This window comes from Heloderma suspectum, chromosome 6, assembly GCF_057233095.1.
Source record: "Heloderma suspectum isolate Gila_16-S chromosome 6, 16-S_ref, whole genome shotgun sequence".
NCBI lineage: Eukaryota > Metazoa > Chordata > Lepidosauria > Squamata > Helodermatidae > Heloderma > Heloderma suspectum.
In genome coordinates, this window is record NC_139463.1 from 64,839,802 (window position 1) to 64,861,837 (window position 22,036).

Below are 22,036 nucleotides of genomic sequence, written 5' to 3' on the forward strand. Positions count from 1 at the left end.
TAGTATCAGCCTGGATGATAACTCATCCAATAGGCTTTAGGAATTCAACATGCCACAATATCCAGTTCTGTTGCAGGGCCCTTATGGGAATTGCTTGTATTTGCTAACATTTTATGGGAGTGCTAGGAAGATCCTCTTACATCTTTAAAGGGCATCGCCCTGCTAGCAGTTCTGTGTTAGAACCTATTACCCTTTGGGATGTAAAGATCATGACACTTGGAAGAGGCTCAGAGCCTTTCTACATAAGGCATTTATTGTGCACTCTCAATTACTCAGTCACAGTAGTTTGTGGGTGCTTTACACAATGTTGTTATCATCCAGGGCTCTCCCGTTGTTCGCAACTATTATAGCAGGGTTTCGTTTTTTTCCTAATGAGGGAAGTCTAGTATTTCTGTGAATGGCGGCATGAAATGCTGGTGTATTTGTGCAATTCCACTATACCACAGCACCACCTAGTGCTTGTGTAATGGAACATACAGAAAGGCAGAGAAAGACACCACCACCACCACCATCCCGGAAATAAAGTTGTGTAATGGAGCTGATCCTAATCCCACAAAGAATCTGGAAGCAGAAGCCTCAGTAAAGTGATAAAAGCCTCATGCAGAAAAGCCCCCATTTTCAATGAAGAGAAAAGAACTCTGCTGCAGAACCAATGGTGAGGAAGTAAAATTAATTGATATGTGCAAACCAGGGCCCCCTTGAAAGCACTGAGTGCTCCAAGCATGCTGAAGTCAGGGAAAACCGATACTCCTCATCTCCATGCAAGATTTGACCCCTGGCTATAGTTTGCAAAAGGATTGGATCATTTGGTTTCATCTTGTCCCAATGCAGGAGATAAGGAGCTTTTCTACATGAGGCCTTTATTGTGAACTCAGGATTCCTTATGGTTGTTTATGGGATCTTAAGACAACAATGTGATCCCCCAGTTTAACTTCTGTTTTTTTGGAGCACCCCCCTTTTTTTTTTAGAATGGGGAAAATAGGGTATTATTTCTGACTGTGCTGTTGTGTATTTGAGCTATTTTGCTATAGCACAGCACCACCTAGAGGTTATGTAGCAGGAAAGCAGGAAAGGAAAAGCTCTCTGTGTAGAGCTCGGATCTCAATTCAGTGACAAAACCAAAAGTAGATACAGCAATTAACAGCCTTGTGCAGAATATCCAAATGTCCTGTAAAATATGGTGTATGGGTTGCAGATTTGTTGTTTCATCCTAAAGCCCTCTTGTAACATCACTTCCTGACCATACATACACCTTGAAATGCATTCTCAGTGTTGAGACTGCAGCAGATCATGTTTAGGAATGGTGAGGACGCCTGACTGGGTCCGGGAGTCTGTCGGGATCCCCCTTGCCAGCACCCCCGGACTGCGCCCGCCGAGCCTCTGGGCTTGCTTGCTCCCGCTCACGCCCTCACAGACAGTCTCCGCACTCACTTGGACCTGTCTGTGAGCGCCTGCCATTTTGCAGAGGGCTTTTTCGGGGGAAAAAGGGAACCAATTAAAAGTGTGCATATTTATATATGCATGCATACGGGCTGGGAAAGCTTGATCTACGCAATATTTTTTGTAGTTGTTTATTCACTCAGTCATTTCCAACTCTTCATGACTTCATGGACCAGCCCACGTCAGAGCTTCCTGTCGGCCGTCACCACCCCCAGCTCCCCCAAGGCTGAGTCTGTCACCTCCAGAATGTCATCCATCCATCTTGCCCTTGGTCGGCCCCTCTTCCTTTTGCCTTCCACTTTCCCTAGCATCAGCATCTTCTCCAGGGTGTCCTGTCTTTTCATTATGTGGCCAAAGTACTTCAGTTTGGCCTTTACTATCCTTCCCTCAGGGGAGCAGTCTGGCTTTATGTCCTGGAGTATGGACTGGTTTGATCTTCTTGCGGTCCAAGGCACTCTCAGAATTTTCCTCCAACACCACAGTTCAAAAGCATCTCTCTTCCTTCACTCAGCCTTCCTTATGGTCCTGCTCTCGCAGCCATAGGTTACTACGGGCAATACCATTGCTTAATTAGCTCCCTTTTTTTCATAATAATAATTTTAAAAGACTCAGCAAAATGGCAGGTGATCGTGGAAGGGACCTGGGTTGACTGTGTGTGGCTCGCCAAGCTTCTGGGGGCTCAAGTGGGGGTCTACGGAGGCTTGAGCGGGGATGGCGCTTCAGCGGGCGCCCGCTGATCCCGGACAGGGGTGGGTTCGCCCATCCCTAATCATGTTGCAGCACATTAAGCATGCCAGGGAGGCTCCCTAATCAAAGGACAGCAAGAATTTCAGAAGTGTCCCAAATCTCTAACTTATGATGCACCAGAACACTCATGTCCAACTACTGGAAGATCAAGTCACCGTTAGCCGTCCCAACCCACTGGTTATTCACTGCATGGGCAAAGCAGACATAGCCATTAAATACGAGAACAAGAACAGTCACTCCAACTTCCTGTTTGTACTCACATGAAATACATGTGCAGATAAAGAAAGGAACAATTTTTATTTTATTTTATTTATATCCCGCCTTTCTGCCCCAAAAATGGCACTTCGGGCAGCTTTTTATCAAGGCAACTTTTTTGTTTTAAAATCATAGCAATATTCTCTCATTAGTGGGAGGTAAAATTAGGTTGAAACATTAATTGTTGCTTTCTAATGCCTGAAAGGGCAGTGGAGCCTCTTGGACAAGTTGCCAAGGGAGACGGTAGAGTTTCCTCCCTCAGATGTTCAAAGATGACAGTTTGGGCAGCCATCTGGTATGGCTCATTTAGGGATATGGTGTCTTGCCTGAACTGGAAGATCCACTGAGCAATCATAGCCTGTGTGCAGGTGCATCTTACATTTTTCACCCTTCACTGCGGCCTGCTGGACACAGAGATGGGGGAGAGCTTGATTTGTACAGCTGGCGGTGTTGTGGCTGCGTAGAGATGTCTGGCGGTCAATTCAGGCATGAAGCCATGTGAGCTGTGTATGCCTGCCTAGGCCCCTTCTTTGCACCTCACAAAGTGGGCCACACTCAACAGCTGCCCTTCGTGGCGGCAGCCAGGAGGTGCAGCACATATTCTTCCTGAATGGGTTGTGACTGAGTGTGTCTGCCACTGAATTCCCTCCTCCAGCCGCAATCTGATCTCACAGACCAGCCTTCCCCAAGGCTGCAATAGATGAATACAGATTCCTGGCTTCCCAAGTGGTTATATTCATGCTTAGGGCCAAACTAGGGATGGCGGAGAATTCTGCCATGGACTCCAATGAGGCCGGATTCTTTAGAATCCAGCCCCCCAGAGTCCGTGGCGGAATGGACCGCTACGCCATATGCATCCCTGCTCTTTGCCGTGATAGGCTATGTAAAGATTTATGTAGCCTAACACGAAAAGAGCAGGGATGCAAATGGCGTCCGCTATGCCAGACGCCATTTGCTTCTGCAGACCAGCAGCAGGCAGAAGTCCGGCTGCAGACAGACCCAGCCAGTGGCTCCGCGGACTCACCACAGAGTGGAGCCGGCCAGGGAGGATTCCAGGGGGAGGAACAGATCACCTCTACCCCCCCCCTGCGGAACCCCAGGCGGACCGGTGGGTGGGGTTCATACACCCCTAGGCCAAATGGCAAGTAGTTGCAAGGTTCTTTTCTCAATGTGATTTTGCTCAAGGAAAGGCATCTATGGAACCCTTTCTCCACTGGCTGTCTGCTCAAAATACACAACCCTGATAGTTTGGCCCTAAAACTAATGGGTTAGATCCAGAATCTGCCTTCCATTGATAGAAAGGCTCTGCTCACTGAGGGTGCCTCTGTCCAATTTGGGAGGATCCACCCCATTCATCAGGGTCCCCTGGTCCTCTGTGTAGCACTTTCAGGGAGCTGGAGGGACTGCTGTGGGGAGGAAGGGGTGGGGAAGGCCTGCTTCTACCAGCCTAGTTACACACACCTAAATCTGGTTCCAAATTAATGTGCCAGCTGTACACAGCCCTAAACATTTGGCCCTAAACACAGTGGGCATATGTTTCCACTTGGGAAGTCAGGCATCATCTTTATCATCATGTCAAATGATGAGGAAATTCTACCATGCCCGGAACAGGTACAGCGTGGCCATCTAGTAAATGCTTCCTGTCCAGGTGGCAGACAAGGGGTCTTCCAACATGTTCACCATGGTAAATCCACACCTGGTAATTGGTCACCTGCATTCATTCAATTTGTGATTCTATGATCAGGGTGGTTGAAGAGTGTTGAAAGGGGTCCAAATTTTCAGTGCTTGTTCATGTGCAACACGGGGATTATAATCCATGTAGTGACTGCAAGAATGAAATTGGAGTGGTGGCCATTATTCCAGTTTAATTGATCTGGATTAAAAGGATTGTCTGTTCTTTCTTTTACAAAGTGGCCTCAAATTGACAACCCATCTGGCCAAAAAAGACGAAGAAAAAAGTGGTAGTTCTCGATGGGGGAATTCCATCTGTTCACCAGCTTTATAAAATGTATGCAAATGCACTTTGAAAGTGCTCATCAGGGTTTGCATTGATTAACAGGCCATTTAAAAGGTAAAGGTAAAGGTGTCCCCAGCCAGTCGTGTCTGACTCTAGGGTATGGTGCTCATCTCCATTTCTAAGACGAAGAGCCAGCGCTGTCCGAAGACGCTTCCATGGTCATGTGGCCGGCATGACTGAACACCGAGGTGCACGGAACACTGTTACCTTTCCCATCGAAGCGGCACCTATTTATCTACTTGCAATTTCTTGCTTTCGAACTGCTAGGTTGGCAGGAGCTGGGACTGAAGACGGGAGCTCACTCCGTCACGCAGCACTCGGGTCTCGAACTGCTGTCCTTCTGACCTTCCGGTCTGCAGTTCAGCATCTTAACCACTAAGCCACTGCAGCCCCAACAGGCCATTTATTTGTATCCAAGTCTCCATTTAGATGCTCAGGAGCCAAAAGGAACTTTATTATGCAACAGAAACACCATACAGAAAGGTAAATGCAGGAAGAGCAAAGTCAAATCATCTAGCCGTCATATGACCCTCAGCCACCCAGACTATGTGCTCAAGAAGGTACTGCAAGTGATTTTGAAATACTCAATTGCCATCTGTGGATGACAGCAACTGCCCATCCCAAGTCTTGTGCTTGATTCATTCATTGCTGCTTGGAGCAGAGGGTGCTTTTCAGAACCTCTTGGGATCACCTGGTTTGTCTGTCACAAAACAATGAAGGAAAGAAGAGTTATTGGACCCAGGTCACCCATTTGGAAACAAGGTATAGTGCCTTAGGGCTTGGCCAGCCACAGAAGGAAGGCTTAAACACAGTCCTCCTTTCGCCCTCCTGGAGGCTCCTTCCTTTGTCCTCAGAAATGGAGAGGAGGGGGTTATCAAGCACCCCGTCCTCCTCCAGTCCTGCTCAACCCTGTCTCGCTACAGTGGAGCAAAGGCCCATGCTCCCCCTTCTTCAGCCTCCCACCCAGCAACCAGCACAGCCAGAACTCTCATGAGAGTTCTGTCTTCTCGCGGGACTTCTGTAGGTCGGGTTGCATCCACGTCACCACGGCAAGAGGGCTGCAGCTCACCCTGTCACTGTCCCGTGGCTCTGAAGGAATGCGCGACTCCTTAAAGCGGCCACACCTGTCTTTCTGCCCCGCTACGGCTGTTTTGTTTCTCTCACCACTCAAGCTGGTGTCAGGGAATCAGCATCTGGACTGGACCCCTCTGGACTGGACCCGGACACCAATCTTCCTAGAATACCCCTAGCTCCTTGATTGTCACCTTCTAACTCCATCTGTTATCCTTTCAACACCTATTATTTAATACTACTAGGTGCAGCACAGTACATGCAAGTAAGGATGTACGAACTGTGTAAAATCCGCTCCATCTGTGTTTCGCGGATTGTCAGGTGCCTTTTGTTCTGTCGTCCGCCCACAGACAGATGCAATTTTTTTTCCCGTCAGGCGGAAAGATACGCAAACGATTTCATCAGTATTGATGTTAAGTATTTACATAATTTACCTCAGCACATAACATTTAGTGTATTGTCTCCCATTCCATTCAACGTTTCCGCAGCAGAAACTTACGTATTTTCCTACGGATTTATATGTGTACATTTCGGGAAAGTAAAAAACAAAAAAATCCGAAAGTCCACAGACTCTGCACAGCCTGAGGGGGTCGCTCCGCAGTGGATTCCCCAGGTCAGATTTTAAGAAATCTGAGCTCATTTTAGTCTCTCTCGAATTTCTCCAGTATCCCTACATGCAAGTGATGATACTACTTCTGTTTGAGGAACTGGTGATGTGCATTTAGGGATGGGTGGAATGCTTACCTGCTGTTCCGGGGGGGGAGGGTCTGCAGGGGGGGAGGCGATCGGTTGCTCCCCCCCGGAATCCTCTTCAGCCAGCTCTGCTCCGCAGTGATTTCGCGGAGCCGCCAGCTGGCTCCAAAGTGCTAGTGATACGGCCACCATGCGTATTGCTGGTTGAAGGGAGGGAACTGATTGTAGACGCAAATGGAGTCCAGGATGCAATTTGCAGCTGTAAAGGCCTTAGTTTAAGGTAAATGCAGCCATAAATGGCCATTTGCATCCACAGTCACTTCCCTTCAACTAGTGATACGGCATGGCGGCCGTATCGCAGGCAATCCGGAGCCGGAGGATCAGGCTGAAGAGGGTTCCTCCTGGAGGCAGGGGTAAGTCTTCTGTTCTGCCACGGACTCCGGGGGGGCTGGATTCTTTAGAATCCGGCCTCATTGGAGTCCGTGGCGGAATTCTCCCCCATCCCTATATACATTAGGCATTTCTGTAGGGATGTCAGAGAATTCCGCCATGGATCTCGGTGAGGCCAAATGCCAGTGCATTTGGCCCCCCGAAATATGTGGCGGAACGATGCCCCCCCCCCCACGAAATGGGCCCGGAACGGAGCACCTACCTGCTGCTGTCTGCGCTGCATTGTGAATGGCGGCCGCGTCTGCGGCTGCCATTCACTTCTTCCATATAGCCATGATAGGCTACATAAATACTTACATAGCCTATCACGGCTAATGCAGGGACGCCATTTGCATCCCTGCGGAAACCATGATAGGCTACGTAAGTGCTTACATAGCCTATCACGGCAAAACTAAGGGAACGCAAATGGCGGCAGCTACGGCGGCTGCCATTTGCGTTCCCTTTTTTTTGCCGTGTGATAGGCTATGTAAATATTTACGTAGCCTATTACGACAAAAGAGAGGGGCGCAACTGGAGTAGTGGCTGCCATTTGCGTTCCTTTTTTTTTGGCCGTAATAGGCTACGTAAATATTTACGTAGCCTATCACAGCCACAAAAAAAAGGGAACGCAAATGGTGGTGGCTACGGCAGCCGCCATTTGTGTCTCTGTGCAGGCTGCCCAGCAGCCGGATGTCCAGCTGTGGGTGGCCCCGGCCAGCGGCTCTGCAGAATCTCTGCGGAGCAGAGCCGGCTGGAGAGAATTTCGGGGGGAGGGACGGAGCACCTCCCCCCCACCACGAATGTCACCCTTCGAAAAGGTAAGTGACTTTCGTACATCCCTACCATTTCCGATGAGGCAGGCATGGAGCAGCAGCTTGGGTTTGCCAGGAGAGGCGTGAGAGGAGAGTAGTGCAGAGGCAGGGGCGAGTGGCGCGATCAGCAGAATGAGACAGGAATAGGTCGGGGAAGGCTTCGCTAAATACATCCGGTCGTCCTTTGTACTTAGCAGGCAAACGCAAGCAAAATATCCATGCAGTCCAGATCATAGCAAGCAAGAGATGTCAGCAAGGACATTTTGAAGCACAATCCAAAGTATGTATTTATTCAGGGCAGAATCCTATGTATGTTTAGATAGAAAGAAGTCCTACATTCTGGGAGTTGTAGGACTTTTCTAAACACACATAGGATTGCACCCTTAGCACATTTCTATCCCACCTTTCTTCCCCATGAAACTCCTTACCAGTAGTGCCCAACGCAGTTCCTGCAAAGCTGGGGTGGGGTGGAGAAGAAGAGGAAAAAGTTACTGTCAATGTCAGAACAAACAAGCTTTGATTTAAAAACAAAAACAAAACAAAAAAACAAACCAGTAACCTTGGGCTGTTTTTCTAATGCAAGTTAAGAATGTGTCACCTTACTGCAGCCTTCTCTAACCTCCTGCCCTCCAGATATGTCGGACAGCAACTCCCTTAATTCCCTGCTAGCTGGGAATTCTGGGAGTTGCCATCCAACACATCTGGAGGGAATCAAGTTGGGGAAGGCTGCTTTACTGGGTTTTACTTATATTTCAGGGTCAAACCACATGTGACACCCAGTCTTGGAATTGTTTTCCCCAAGGGCACTTTTTGAAGACAACTGAAAGCAGCTGTGGGAAGATGTGATCTGGAGCTGAAATTTGTGGTGAGGGGAGGGGGGCTGCCTATCTCATTCCCTGTGATCACCCCCCAATGAGTTGCTTTGACCCTTTCCATTTCAGGAAAAAATTAGGGTTGGGGGGGGGCAGTTTTTAAAATGAAAAACAGCCTGCAGGGAGAGAGATGTGTTTCCTCCCTCCCGCCTCGTGAACATTTTGTCCAGACTGCAACTTCTTGCTGTTAGCAGAAGCGGCTGAATAAAGCAGGCTGAATCCAGAAAGTGTAGGGCTCGGCAAACTTTACTACTGAGTCATAAACAGATAGTTCCCTGGCTACGTGGCCAGAAGTATAAAACAGCAGAGCAAATCAGCCTAGGCTTCTAACAGAACAAAACCACTACCACTACTGCTACTGACAATCGTGCTAGTCTTCTCATGCACAAGAAACCCAGGCCAAAAGGAAACGTATTGGAATCCACCTGGCTGCTGGGCAACATTCCTAGTTATCCAGGTGTCACAGGGACATTCTGAAGAAATATTTATGTCCTGTTGTTTAGTACCCAGAATCTGGAAGTCAATCAGAGTTATGCCATCTTTGAACAGGAGGCCATAGCAGACCTGTAAGACAACCTACTGTTGGTCTTGGCCTTCCAGGAGCTGGCGGTAAGTCGCAATCTCCTGCTCCAGCCGGGTCTTGATGTCCATCAGCATCTTGTAGTCACTGTTCTGACGCTCCATGTCTGATCGGACCTCCATCAGCTGCGCTTCGATGTTGCTGATCAGGCCCTGGATCTGGCACAACTGAGCACTGTAGCGACCCTCTGTGTCCGCCAGGGTGCCTTCCAGCGCAGCTTTCTGAGAAGAGAAGTGGCACGGATGAGGACGGGGCCTTAAAGCCTGTCACCAAAGTGCAGGTGTCATCTCTCAAGCATGGTAGAAAGGGGGAGGGGGCTGCGTTAGGGAACAGAAATGAGGAGTGAAATGGGCTTATTTACAGCAATTGATCCAGACATCCAAAGGTGATGAGAGCAGAATCCAACGGTGTCGTTCCACAAACTCAAATGGAGAAAACAGAAGGAGGTGAGCATCCAAAGCAGATCAGAAAGAAGAGGAATGGGTTCTCAGGATGCCAAAATACATTGATTATAGGAAGCCCAACGCATTTCAGCCTTTTTTCTTATTTTTAGGCCTTCTTCTCCTGTGTCACCAGTAGATTGACACAAGAGACGGTCTTTTGCTGAAAAAATTCTGCAGATTTCCCCTCCCCACTCCCTGAAGAAGGCCTAAAAATAAGAAGAAAGGCCAAAACGTGTTGAGCTTCCTACAATAAATATATTTTGTCATCCTGAGAACCTGTCTCTCTTCTTTGGGAGCAAACTCAAATAGCCCTAGCAGAGCTCAGCTGAAGCTTTCCATTGGGCAAGTGGTTGCCCATTAGTCTTGAACAAATGGTTGTGCAACAATCAAAGTTATGTATGTGCAAGCACGGTTGCACAAACAGTTGTGCATTTTGCTTGTACAACTGGTTGTGTAACCAGTTCTGTAACCCATTGCACAAGAGTTATGCACAACTGGGTGCACAAGTGTGCTTGCAAATGTACCTTCTCTTGCGCATAATTTGGAACCTAGTTTCTGTGAGTGCAGCGTCATTTGCGTTAATGGAATGACACAGTTGGATACTGCCCTTAGTTATACATAGAGTAGTCCCATGGAAATGAATGGGACTTAAGATAGCCACAACTAACTTCAGTCCCATTGATTTCAATGGGTTTGCTTTATGTATGACTTAGTCTGGATTCAACCCACAGTATTAATTTGTCTGTCAATACTGAACTGTGGACTTTCCCCCCTGTCACTTGGAGAAATTTTCATAGCCCTCTTCAGTGGATCTTTCAGAAGCATTGTCAATCATGACATTTGCTGCTAGCCTGGCATTAGGTGGTCAGAACTCAGCTGGTGTGGTATATTAATATTTTTCATGTGTTTACAGGTGCATCTGAACTGGATTGTTTTCAGACCTGTTTATACATGCCATGGCCAGCACCAAACCTTCAGAATAGGGTGGGCTACCAATGTAAATAAGTACTCTGGGATCTGAAAAGCCTAGGGATGACCAATCTGTCCAGCTCGATTTTGCACAATTTCTCCTTTTTCAGTATTAAGTTCGTTGCATCCTATTTTAGCATCGGTTTGCATTTTTTAAAAGTCTGCATGAAACTGTACATTTCTCAAAATATACACATTTTTGTATGTACTTTTCCAAATATACATATTTTTGCAAGCAATTTCCCCCTAAAATAAAGCATTTTTGTGTGTAGTTTTCCACAATATCCTTATTTTGTGCACAGGTTTCTGTAGTATATATGAACTTTATATATAAAAGATATATATTACAGAACTGCATTGCAACATTTTGAAAAGTGCAAAATATTGCTGTATATTCTGGTTCATGTATAAGTTTGGGAAGTGTGAATTTGGCAAGTTTGCATTAAAATGTGAATAAAACTAATTTCTCACCTATCCCTAGCTTTGTCTTAACATTGGCAGTGGCACACAAATTCAGAGCCTGTATTTGTAGAGAAATGTTTCAGAAATGCATATCACCATATTCTGGTGTTTTCAGCTTTATCAGATTATAGGGGGAGATATTGAGGAAAGTGTGTGTATGAGTGTGTGTGCCTGGGTAGTTCTAGGGTTTACACATGACTAGGCCTCAGATAGGTGTGCTATTTCACACACACACACATCCCGCACAGCACAGAGGGAGAGAGGGAGGGAGGGCCCAAATCCATTTAGGAGTTACTTATTTCAGTACTTGGACATCTAACATGATCCATTACTAATCTATGTACCATGCTGAGCTGAGACTGCAGCTCAATCTCCAAGCCCTGGACGGTGCGTCTCAGGTCTGTGATCTCAGTCTTGCTGGTCTGAAGCTGTTCAGTGTTGACGGCAACTTCTCGGTTCAGTTCTTCAGTCTGTATTTTTTAAAAGGGGAGAAGACATTTGTAAACAGAAGTATGAATTTGTGCACGATACAAGCCAGTGGGCGCCCAGTTTTCTTCTACAGAATTGTTGGTTTCTTTTTAAGTCCTCCCCTTCCTTTCTCTTACCTTGCTGGTAAACCAAGCTTCAGCATCTTTCCGGTTCTTATCAGCCAGCAATTCATACTGGTCTCTCATATCAGCCAGAATCTTGGTGAGGTCAATGCCGGGAGCAGAGTCGATTTCGACACTCACTTGGCCACCTAGTTGCCCGGACAGAGCACTCATTTCCTGTAAAACAGACAAAAGCACAGAAAATGTATTGAGGACATGTTTACAGAGTAACAATCCACAGCATTTATCTTTTATCTAGCTATGGGCAAGCTATCCAAAGCCTACCTTGCATAAATTATCTGAGGTCTTCTGCAAAAAACCCTCGGGAAGATCTTAGATAATTTTTCCAAGCCAATCTGAAGGGTCTCCGAAAAAAATATCGTCCTTTCTCCTCTTTTCTCACCATCCCCCCGCAAAAGCCATTCCCCATCACGTGTCAGCTACAATTTAATTGGTTCACTAATTGGCACTGGACTGGTTGTTTCCTGTTGCCGTTCTGTTCTTGTTTGAGAGAGACAATAAAGTTCTTGTCTAGATTCCTGACTGGTGTGTTCTCTAAGCCTTATATAACAGCCCCCAAACACACTCCTCCTTCCCTTCCCTTCCCTTCCCTTCAACAGTGGCAGTGGGAGCAGTGGCAGAGGCATAGTGAAAGGTCTCCCATGGTCTCCATAGCCCAGCACACTCTTACCCAGTGTGTCATGGGCCATGGCAATGGAGTCAGAAAGAGAGGGGGGAAACAACCTACCTCCTCTCCTCTTGTTATGCACTTCTGCTACTGCTTAAAGGCAGAAGGAAAGGGAAGTGGGGAGTGGGACTAGTGGCTTGTGGGGGGATGGCTTTGGGAGATGTAAGATGGTGGTGGACATCATCGGGGGGAGCCAAAAACTATTCTCCAGATTGTATTTGATACTCTCTGTATGGTCCCATGTAATACAGAGGTAGGGAACCTGTGGCCTTCCAGATGTCGTTGGACTACAACTCCCATCAATTCTGATCATTGGCCTGATGGCTTGGCCTGATGGGAGTTGGAACCCAACAACATCTGGAAGGCCGCAGATTGCCCACCCCTTCTAATAAATTTAAGTCCAAGGCCTTACTAACAACACTTGGAATGTGTGAATTGGACTACTACTTTAGAAATATAAGTAATTTCTACGGAAGACACTAAGGGCACAATCCTATGGCTGCCAGACAGCGGCTAGACAGCCATAGGATTGTTCAGTTTCCAGGAACCAACCTCAGAGCGCGGGCTGGAAAACTGCCTCCCCGCCCCATTCCCTGCCGCCTTGTAGGTGGCGTGGATCATCCCTGGACTCCACACTCAGAAGAGCAGTATGGAGAAGGGCAAAGGGGGATGTTCCTGGGGGCGGGGAGTGTGGAGTGTGGAAATACTAGTACAATGCTTCCTATGCATTGGCTGGCCTCCCCCACCCCCACTCCAAAGTCCAAAGACCTGAAATCGGCCATCTAGCCGCAAATGCATGGCAGCCAGAGCACAGAGGAGAAGATCCTCTCCGCGCTCCTCGCCTCACCCTGCATTGGATGGGTGGTCACCTCTGAGTTTGGAGGTGGCTACCTATCCCGATAGGATAGCTCTCTAATCCTATTAATTTATCTCACCAGGTGTCATAAATGCCACTGTGTATGATAGACATCCTACATAAAAAGTGTTCCCTCTTATCCTTCTAACATCTGGCAACCTGAAGCTACTGAGGTCTTTCAGGTCATTTTGGATAAATAAGGCTGTGGAGCTCTTCCTGAGCATCACTGGCTGTTGCTACATCTCAAAACATTGTGTTGAATCCAGATACAGTAAAACTTAGAGTAGACCCATAGAAAGCAATGGAATGTAAGTTAGACATGGCTAACTTAGACATGGCGGATTTTGATGGTTCTTCAATGGATCCAAGAAGTCTGGATCCAACTCATTGAACACTATGTTTCTTTACCTCCTCATGGTTCTTCTTAAGGTAGGCCAGTTCCTCCTTCAGACTTTCAATCTGCAACTCCAGATCAGTTCTAGCCAAGGTCAGCTCATCCAGGACTCTGCGTAAGCCATTGATGTCAGCCTCCACACTCATGCGCAGGGCTTGCTCAGTCTCAAACCTTTTAAAAGAAATCAACACCCGCAAATGATTAGGAATGGCTAAAATCGACTGGTCCAGTTTCATCTTTTCATGAGCCAGTAGAATTAGTTGCCTTCCTCCATGTTCTTGGGCATAATTACCCGAGAGTTTCCCAAGGTAAGAAAATGCCCATTTGGCTACTTCAAAACTTCCCACAGCTCTAAGCGTTACCTCTATGCCAGTGCTGCTCCAGGTCTCTGAGGGCCCTCTGGGCAAGGCACCCTCAGTGGGCCCACTCCTGCAGTGAGTCTACCACCTTGCCGCCACTGTCACCAGCTCCTATTGTTCCTCACCCTCTTTCTCGTTATTGCTACTGCTTGCTTGGATGACAAGCATGGAGCCAGTGAGCAAGTATGCTGTGGCATCTAGTGCTCCGGCTTCTCACCACCATTGTTGCCTAGGCCAGAGTGAGAGGCAGGGGAAGAAGCAGCTTGCAATGGTGAAGAAGAGGAGCAACTTGGCAGAGGCCCACCCATGCCTACTCTTGACACCAACCATGCTCTACGCTCTTATGCCAAGACTGTGAAATAGTAATTGACTCATGTCCAAATGTAGAAATATTTACAATGTCATTAACCGCCCTGGTATGACAGGAGGCAGAATACGAGTAAAGGTATCTGGATATAGGAGACTGAGGGGTCTGGCATTATGCTATCCATACAACTACTTATGAACAACTACTAATTCGTACGACTACTTACGCTTTAACAAGCAGCAGGGATGTCAAAGAGTTGATTCAGTTTGATCTACTTAATTTTGCCACATTCCTGAATCCCCATTTTACCACCACCTCTGACACTTTGAGGATGGTTACATAGGCACATCTTTTTCTAATTCTCCATCCATGGAAAGTTTACTTACTTGGTTTTGAAGTCATCAGCAGCCAGCCTGGCGTTGTCAATCTGGAGGACAATTTTATTGTTTTCAATTGTTGCAGCAAGGATCTGCAAGGGAAGAGGCAACACCTTGGGTCATTTGCTTCCATACGTACCACATCTTTTCTTCTTAACCAGTTCGGAGGGAGCATGCTATCTAAAAGGTGTCATACTGCACATAGAAAGGCTTGTTGTTGTCAGGGTCAAATGATCTTCTTCGGAATGTCCTCATAGTGTATCAGTATTGCTCATCACTTATCTTAGAACCATTGGTTCACCTCTTCATCCATGCCCCAAACATCAGCTCATACTGGATTGGATCCAGACTTAGCCATTGAGAGAGACCCATTGAAATCAATAGGACTTAAGTTAGTCATGACTAATTTAAGCTCCATCTGGTTGGATCCAGGCTTAGCCAGAGTTAGAGTAGACCCACTGAAATCAGTGGGCCTTAAATTAGTCATGAGAATGGGCCTACTCTTAGTATGGCTACGTCTGGATCCAACCCATTGGTTTCAGTGGCTCTATTCTAAGAACTAAGACTGGATCCAACCCACTGATTTTTGCCACAATGTGGTCATGTGACTTAGCCTCTGTTTCCTGTTAGAATAATATTGGTTATGAGCCATGTGGATGGCCAGGTGCTGTTTCCCTGTTTGCCATCTGCACAGTGCTATCCAAAGGAATCATCTGGATAATTCATGATGAGCACAGATGACTACATAAACTGTTCATGGATTGAATGGTAGTATGTAGGCATGTTTGCAACATACTCCTTGCAATCTGGGGTTAAAAGTAAGTAAGAAAGTAAGTAAATAAAGGGCCATGCACAGAGTGGTTAGGTGTGTTCTCCATAATCGTTGTATAAGATTTGCAAGAGGTGCTAAGGTGTGCTTTTCCCATAAGCTAAAAGATTGCTAATCTTTACCCGGAAGTATCCTTGCAAATGCATTCTTGTTCTATTTCACACTTTCTGCACGTTTGCCCTACGTTCCAGGGCTTTGCTTTGATGCACACTGGCTGAGAGCGTCCTTTATTGGCCTCACTTTTTATGGACTGCTGTGTATTATTTTGCAGTCCGTTGCTTATGACTTAAACACCATGTGCAACTAAGACAACAGCCTTGGCGTGCCACCCATTTCCATCAACACACCCTGAATACGAGGTTTGTTTTATTGAACAGTTTCTCTGGGTTCATTTTGCCGGGCGAACTTGCTCCTGAGAACCACACTCCACCCAACGTAACAACTAGAACCGCAATAAAATGTCAACAGGATCCAAATCCCAGAAGGGCAAAGATAAGAAAATATTTTAAATGACTGAGCAGCGGTAAACAATTAGCCCTGATGTTGAGGTTATAAGGTGGTGGCTAGATCCAAGAAAAGCAAATCAAACACATGTGGTTAACCTCAAGCAACAGGCAGAGCCGGGGTTACAACTGTCATCCAGCCAATGGAATTGCATTCCTTCGGGTAACCCATGGCAATGTTGGAAAAGCATGCACAATCCAGGTTCTGCCACGATCCACCTGTGCCCAGATTCTACTGGGTTCTTCACCCATAAACTGCCAGGTTTTGACCTGGCTCTGCATCTGGCATGCCAAATTCCTTCCTGACTCTGCTTTAGCCTGCTAGTTTCCTTCAGGCCCTGCTCAAGGACCCCGTAGTTGAACAATCCAAACTGAGTCTGACAAGCCTACTTGGGTGGTGGTGGTCATGAACTCCAAGTCTGGCACACATTTCCTTAAAATGTTTGCTTTCCTGCTGCTCTGTGTACCTTTGGGGCTGGGCGTGCTTCCTTTCTAAACAAACTAGTACTGTATGCTGATGATTCTGCTAAAGCAAAATAAACACAGAGAGAAGATTACGGTTTATTTAGTTTAGTCAACATCCAGTGTTTTCTCGTCTTTGCTTTTCTTTTAAAATGATAGCTAGCTAAACCGTATGTTGAAACAAAGCCAAAGCAGCCCTGTGGAGATGGAGTTGAATCCTGAACTGGGAGGTCCAAGTTCAAATCCCAGTTCAGCTGTGTGAAGGGCTCTGGGCAAGTGAAGATGATGAGGGAGGAACAGATTGGCTGACACAGGTGTAATACATCGATACGTAGGTGAGGCAATGCGCATGACACAGCATTCCACAAAGAAAACACACGACCGACCAACAAAAGTGCATCCAGCTTATAAATGTATAGGCTTTCACCAAAAATTACAAAAAGATTTTAAAATGAGAAATGTTTCAGCATAAAACGCCAGCCTCCGTTTTTAAAACATTTAAAAGGGTTTGGAAGAGGAGGGGGAAAGGGAACCCCCTTTTCACCCTAGCCACCAGGGCGGGTGGCCACTTGCGATGCATCACCCCCAAAGAGGAAATGCGTCACCAAAAGAGAGGACAAAAGAGGGCAGACATTTGCATATCATTTGCATATGCTAATTTGTGTGTACAGGTGCAAATTTAGAAATAATTGCAATGATTTAAATAGGGATATAGTACGTCTCATCGTAGCGAGGAATATTGTGACCAGGGGGGCCTGTCTGCCTGCTTGGTTGTCTGCTGTCTGGGTGCTAACTGTTTTGATGGGCTAATTCAAATTCAAGGCCCCTGCTGCCCGCCCTTCCTCCGGTTCTTCATCTTCATTCGGTTCATGGACAGACAGCCCTTCAAATAGATGACGCTTCCAAATCAAATCGAGGACTGCCCTCTGGCAATGCTTCAGACAGGGTAGTGTCCTCTGTAAACAAGAGTACATGACCACCTTACCGCAGCCCTGGTTGGACGGACATGGATGGCAGAGGATTTAAACTTCTGAGGCTAGAGATGGACAGTAGGAAGACAGAAGTCTAGAGACTGAATTAAGTCCCATTGATTTCAGTGGGTCTCCTCTAAGCATGACTAAGTCTGGATTCAACCCAATAGGTTAAAGAGAATTGACAGCCGCATGCAAGCATAATCACCATTGCCCTGGAGCGTACCCTTATTCCATCGTCCTCTCTGCTCACAGTTTTGTTAATGCTTCAAAACCTACAAAATCTATTTGATCAGAGACAATATTGGGGCAAGAGAAATAAATGTGTACACTACAGGCAATGATAGAGGCCTCTCTCATAGTTAATCTTGACTAAGGTGAGTCCCATTGATTTCAGTGGGTCTCCTCTAAGTATGACTAAGTCTGGATCCAACCCATTGGATCCAAGGCCCATTGATGTCCCATTTATTTCAGTGGGTCTACTCTGACAAGCTAGGGTTCAACCCACTGGTTGGATCTAGACAAACTGTGCAATCCTATACATGTCTACTTTGAAGTAAGTCCCACCAATTTCAGCTGGGCTTACTCCCAGGTAAGTAGATATAGAATTGCAACTTTAGTTAGTTGAACTTAGTTCCCATTGCAATCAGTGGAACTTAAGTCACAACTTCTGTGTTCCATTGATTTCACTGGGAACTCAGCAACTTAATTGGCCTGGATCCAGCCCATTGTTACTCTCCTTGAGTCTTAGAAGTAGGGTGGTCCATACATTTAAACAATCCTACACTCCCAAATGTAGATTTAGATTAATCAACTAAAAAGACATCTTGCTTTATGAAATATATCACATATAATACAAATCTCTTTGGGAAGCCCTGAAAAACGAATCATTCAGTTCTAATATTTATTGTGCATCAGTTTCTAGAATTTGATCTTGGATTATTATTCAACCACATTCCACTAAGGGCTATCAAGGATCAAAATATAGGTGGAGCAATTGCAGTGGAAGCTTCACAGAGATGAGGAGCAAGAAAATGCAGCCAGACATATGAGAGTGACATTAATAATAATAATAATAATAACTGAAGCCAGACACAGATTCAGTGCGACAGTCCTGATGCCAGAGATGAAAATGAACAAAGGCGCAGGCTGATTTCAATCAGTTCAGTCAGGATGAATAAAGGAAGAGGTCAGGAATGTAGGAAATGGCCTCACACTGAGTCAGACCATGGGTCCATCTAGCCCAGTAGTGTAAGCACTGACTGGCAGAGGCAATCCAGCCCTACCTGGGCAGACGTTTTCCTGGAGATGCCATGAATCGAACCTGGGACCTTCCGCATGCAAGGAAGCTGCTCCATCACTGAGCTACAGAGTGGCAGTTGTATTGGACTGGGTTGTTTAGAATGTACAAGGAGTATTAATTCTCCAGAATGGGAAGATAGCTGAATTCTCAGCCATGCACAGAGCAAAACTATTTGCAAATGTACGACCTTGCAGCCACAACTCTCAAAGAAAGGCCTTGTTGCAAAACCAAACAGATTTTACAGGGCTAACTATGCTAAGGACATTCAGCAAATTTATTCACCATGGGGAGGGGTTACTAAAAATATGTATCACTAATTGAGACATTTGCATATTATCATGTAATTAATACAAGGTATCACTTCCTGGTTGCCACGGGGGGGGGGGGGAGTATTTACCTATGGTATAAAAGTCTGATTTGATTCTTTCCTCATACGTTCCCTTTGTGTTTTACCATTCATATGAAACATACTTCCTCATTTGTCGACTAAGCTGGCAAAATAGGCTATTGTTATTATGCTCCTCATAAATTTGTAAAACGGAAGTGTGGGGACCTGAACATGGCCCTGCTCTTTCATTGTACAAGCTTGATAGCTATTACACCCATTTTACAGATGGGAACACTGTGATGTAGATACTCTTTAAGAACACTGGGTGGGGTGTTATCTGAGTAGGGTTTTGAATCCAGGTCTGTCAGGTTAAAGTCTACATTAGGGCTGCCGCCTTTCTCTCTAGCAAGGAGTAGGAAAACATTTTAAAGAGTGCATGTTTCACATCCCTGCATTTGCAGGCCAGGAAAAGCTGAACCTATGCAGCTGTTGAATGTATGGGAGCTCCAATAGAAGAAAAAAGTTGGCAAACCTCAACAATTACATTGCTCTTCTGGACTTAGAAATGACGCCAAGACGAACAGGCAACCAAAATGTGTGGTGGCCACAATCTACACAACAGGGTGTGGGTGAGTGTTCTCTGTAATTTTAGCGCTTAGATGTTATTATGCGTGTTGAGACATTATACATTAATGCTCCCTTCAAGATGCAGCCTGCAAGTCTGATGTCTTACCTTATCTCGGAGGTCCTCGATGGTCTTGTAATATGGGCTGTAGTCACGGGTGGGACTTGGCCCCTGCTTCTGGTACCACTCTCGGATTTTCACTTCTAGCTCTGTGTTGGCCTCCTCCAGGGCACGCACCTTGTCCAGGTAGCTCGCCAGGCGGTCATTCAGATTCTGCATAGTTATCTTTTCATTTCCAGAAAGGAGGCCGTCATTCATATTTAAGTTGCCACCGAACCCACCTCCGATGCCACCACCAAACCCACCTCCGATGCCACCACCATAGCCACTGCCCAGCCCTCCGCCATAGCCGCCGCCGAGGCCTCCTCCAGCCCCAGAGGAGACAAACCTAGCGGAAGAGACAGAGATGCCTCGGCCACCAGATCCGCCATGGATGCTTGGAGCCCTGAAGGAGGGAGCGCAGCTGAACCCTCCACCGCCCCCAACAGAAGAGGACGAGGTCTTGTAGCCGAAGAAGGCCATTGTGAGGGGATGTCTGAAACCAGCTGGTGGAAACACAGTATGACACAGCTGGTGCTGTGGATGCAGAAATGTGAGAACCTCTCCTCTCCCTCTCTCCTTATATTTCAGCCGCTGTGGGAGTTGTCCATCAGACTAGTTGATATGCAAGTCCTCTGGGATGGACCTGCCCTCAAGCCTTTGTCAGCACAAGGGTTCTCCTCATAGGTCAGTTGGCATGAAGTGGGCTGTGTTCCTTTTCCAAGTGCTTTCAAAGAAAGTGTACGTTCTTTCCCACCCCCTCCTCCACCCCCTTGTCTTATCTTGCTACACACACCCCTCTCCCTTTTAGAACAAAAGCTGTGATTCACAGGAGGTGGCTTTTTGCTGAAAGGCAAGACACTGGTAAAACCTAGGTGATAGTTTACTTAAGCTGTGGCTAAACCCTTGAGCACACACACCTGACTTGACACACTGGCTCCTTTGTGGAAAGAGGTGAAAAAAAGGACTTGTAGCCGATGGTCATGAAATGAAGTTGGTGACAGTGCAATGGAGACCTACAGGGTTGCTAAAAGAATCTCACCAGATAGCAGTCAGCTTTGCGTTCGAGAGGAGACCTGGATATATTCCAGAGCTGTGCACAACTGGCCTCTCAAAATTCTCCAGCCGGTTTACGGGCAGATAAATTGGGGGGACAATTTCCCTGAATTTCTCCTAGGGGAGGAGAACTTCTCCCACAGTTTCTCACAGATAGGACTCACTTTTGGCAGGGGTTATAGCACAGCTTCTTTCTTGTTTCCTCAGGGTGTTTTGGTTTACTGCACTGCTTCTCCAGGTGGTCACGGCATCATCTGTGTTGAGGTTTCCACTTTTCTGAGGCAGAATTTTGAATTTCTTTTGGTTTTTGAGCTTCCTGAATCCCTGCGAGGTGGCCAAGGGTGCTGTGCATGTTTTCTCTTTGTCTCTAGGACACATCTTTCCACAGCTCTGCAGTTTCCCAGGCCACCTGTACTTCCTGAACTGAAAAAGCCCCATGAGAGGAACTGCCTCACACGATGTCTTCCTCATGATGGCTTTCATTGAAGTATGGGAAGCCAAGGAGGCTATAGGCTGCCACAGAGATCATAGAATCATAGAATCATAGGGTTGGAAGGAGCCTACAAGACCATTGAGTCCAACCCCCTGCTTAATGCAAGAAGCCTGATTCCCAGGCCGTCTCCCATCCAAGTACTAACCAGGGCTGACCCTGCTTAACTTCTGAGATCAGATGAGATCAGGCCATCCAGCCCTTTGCTGATTGTACAACAAAAGACAGGACGCTCACACACACTCCTCAGCCACCTCATAAGGAAGGTGAGCCCAAGTACCACCTCATAAGGAAGGTGAGCCCAAGTACTTTGGGGCCCAAGTACCCCAAACCCAAACCATGAGAATTTCTCCAAAATGTCTCCTCCTTTGAATTTCTTTTCGAAAGCGATTTCTTTTCTGTTGAATGAGAATGGTTGAATTGAATGAGAATGGTCAAAAAAATGTGGGAGAAATTTTCAGCACAGCACTAATATATTCAGAATGGTTCAGTGATTATATCTGTTACCAAAAGGGGCGCTTTTAAAATGGAAATTAAAAGGCTGCCTCAAATACTGCCCTCGATGTCTTCTAATGTTTTCGCCAGACAAAAAGAAATCTAACAGAAAAGGGCCTCTTTCCCATGTTGAATATGGGAAACATTTTAGCGCATTTCTATAGGGGTGCAAAATCATTTCGATGTGCAGCCAATCCTGGCGGTTTTCAATGTGCTGTAAATTAAGGATGGAACGATGCGTAACTGAGCCACTGAACGTGCACTGCAACGGCTTGGCATCTCCACTCAGATGGTGTTTGTATGTGGGGCTCCAGGCCGAAGTTTCATGTCATCAGTGTGCCACAGCACTCCGGACTCTGGAGTCACAGTGTACCTCCTGACCAGCTCTGAATTAAAGGACATGGCGATGTCCGATGAGATGGCCTCCTGAGCTGTGTTTTCTTCATCTTCTAGCATCTGTGTGTAAAGGTGGATGTACGCTTTCCACAGCATAAAAGGCATCCAGCTTATCATC

General features: G+C 46.5%; 1 protein-coding gene across 2 annotated transcripts; it reads right to left on the reverse strand.

Moving 5' to 3' along the window:
- Positions 1–2,567: 2,567 nt before the first annotated feature.
- Positions 2,568–20,034, reverse strand: LOC146341039 (keratin, type I cytoskeletal 19-like). Of its 2 annotated transcripts, XM_084804602.1 has the most exons (8): positions 19,491–20,034; positions 14,371–14,453; positions 13,333–13,489; positions 11,396–11,557; positions 11,135–11,260; positions 8,917–9,137; positions 7,893–7,921; positions 2,568–5,159 (listed from the first exon to the last, which is right to left on the reverse strand). In XM_084804602.1, the coding sequence occupies exons 1-8, from the start codon at positions 19,962–19,964 to the stop codon at positions 5,131–5,133; spliced, it is 1,281 nt and encodes a 426-aa protein (XP_084660728.1). In that variant the 5' UTR covers positions 19,965–20,034; the 3' UTR covers positions 2,568–5,130. The 2 variants fall into 2 exon arrangements, with proteins under 2 accessions (XP_084660728.1, XP_084660729.1); XM_084804603.1 differs by lacking the exons at positions 2,568–5,159; positions 7,893–7,921 and having other exon boundaries at positions 8,913–9,137.
- Positions 20,035–22,036: the final 2,002 nt, after the last annotated feature.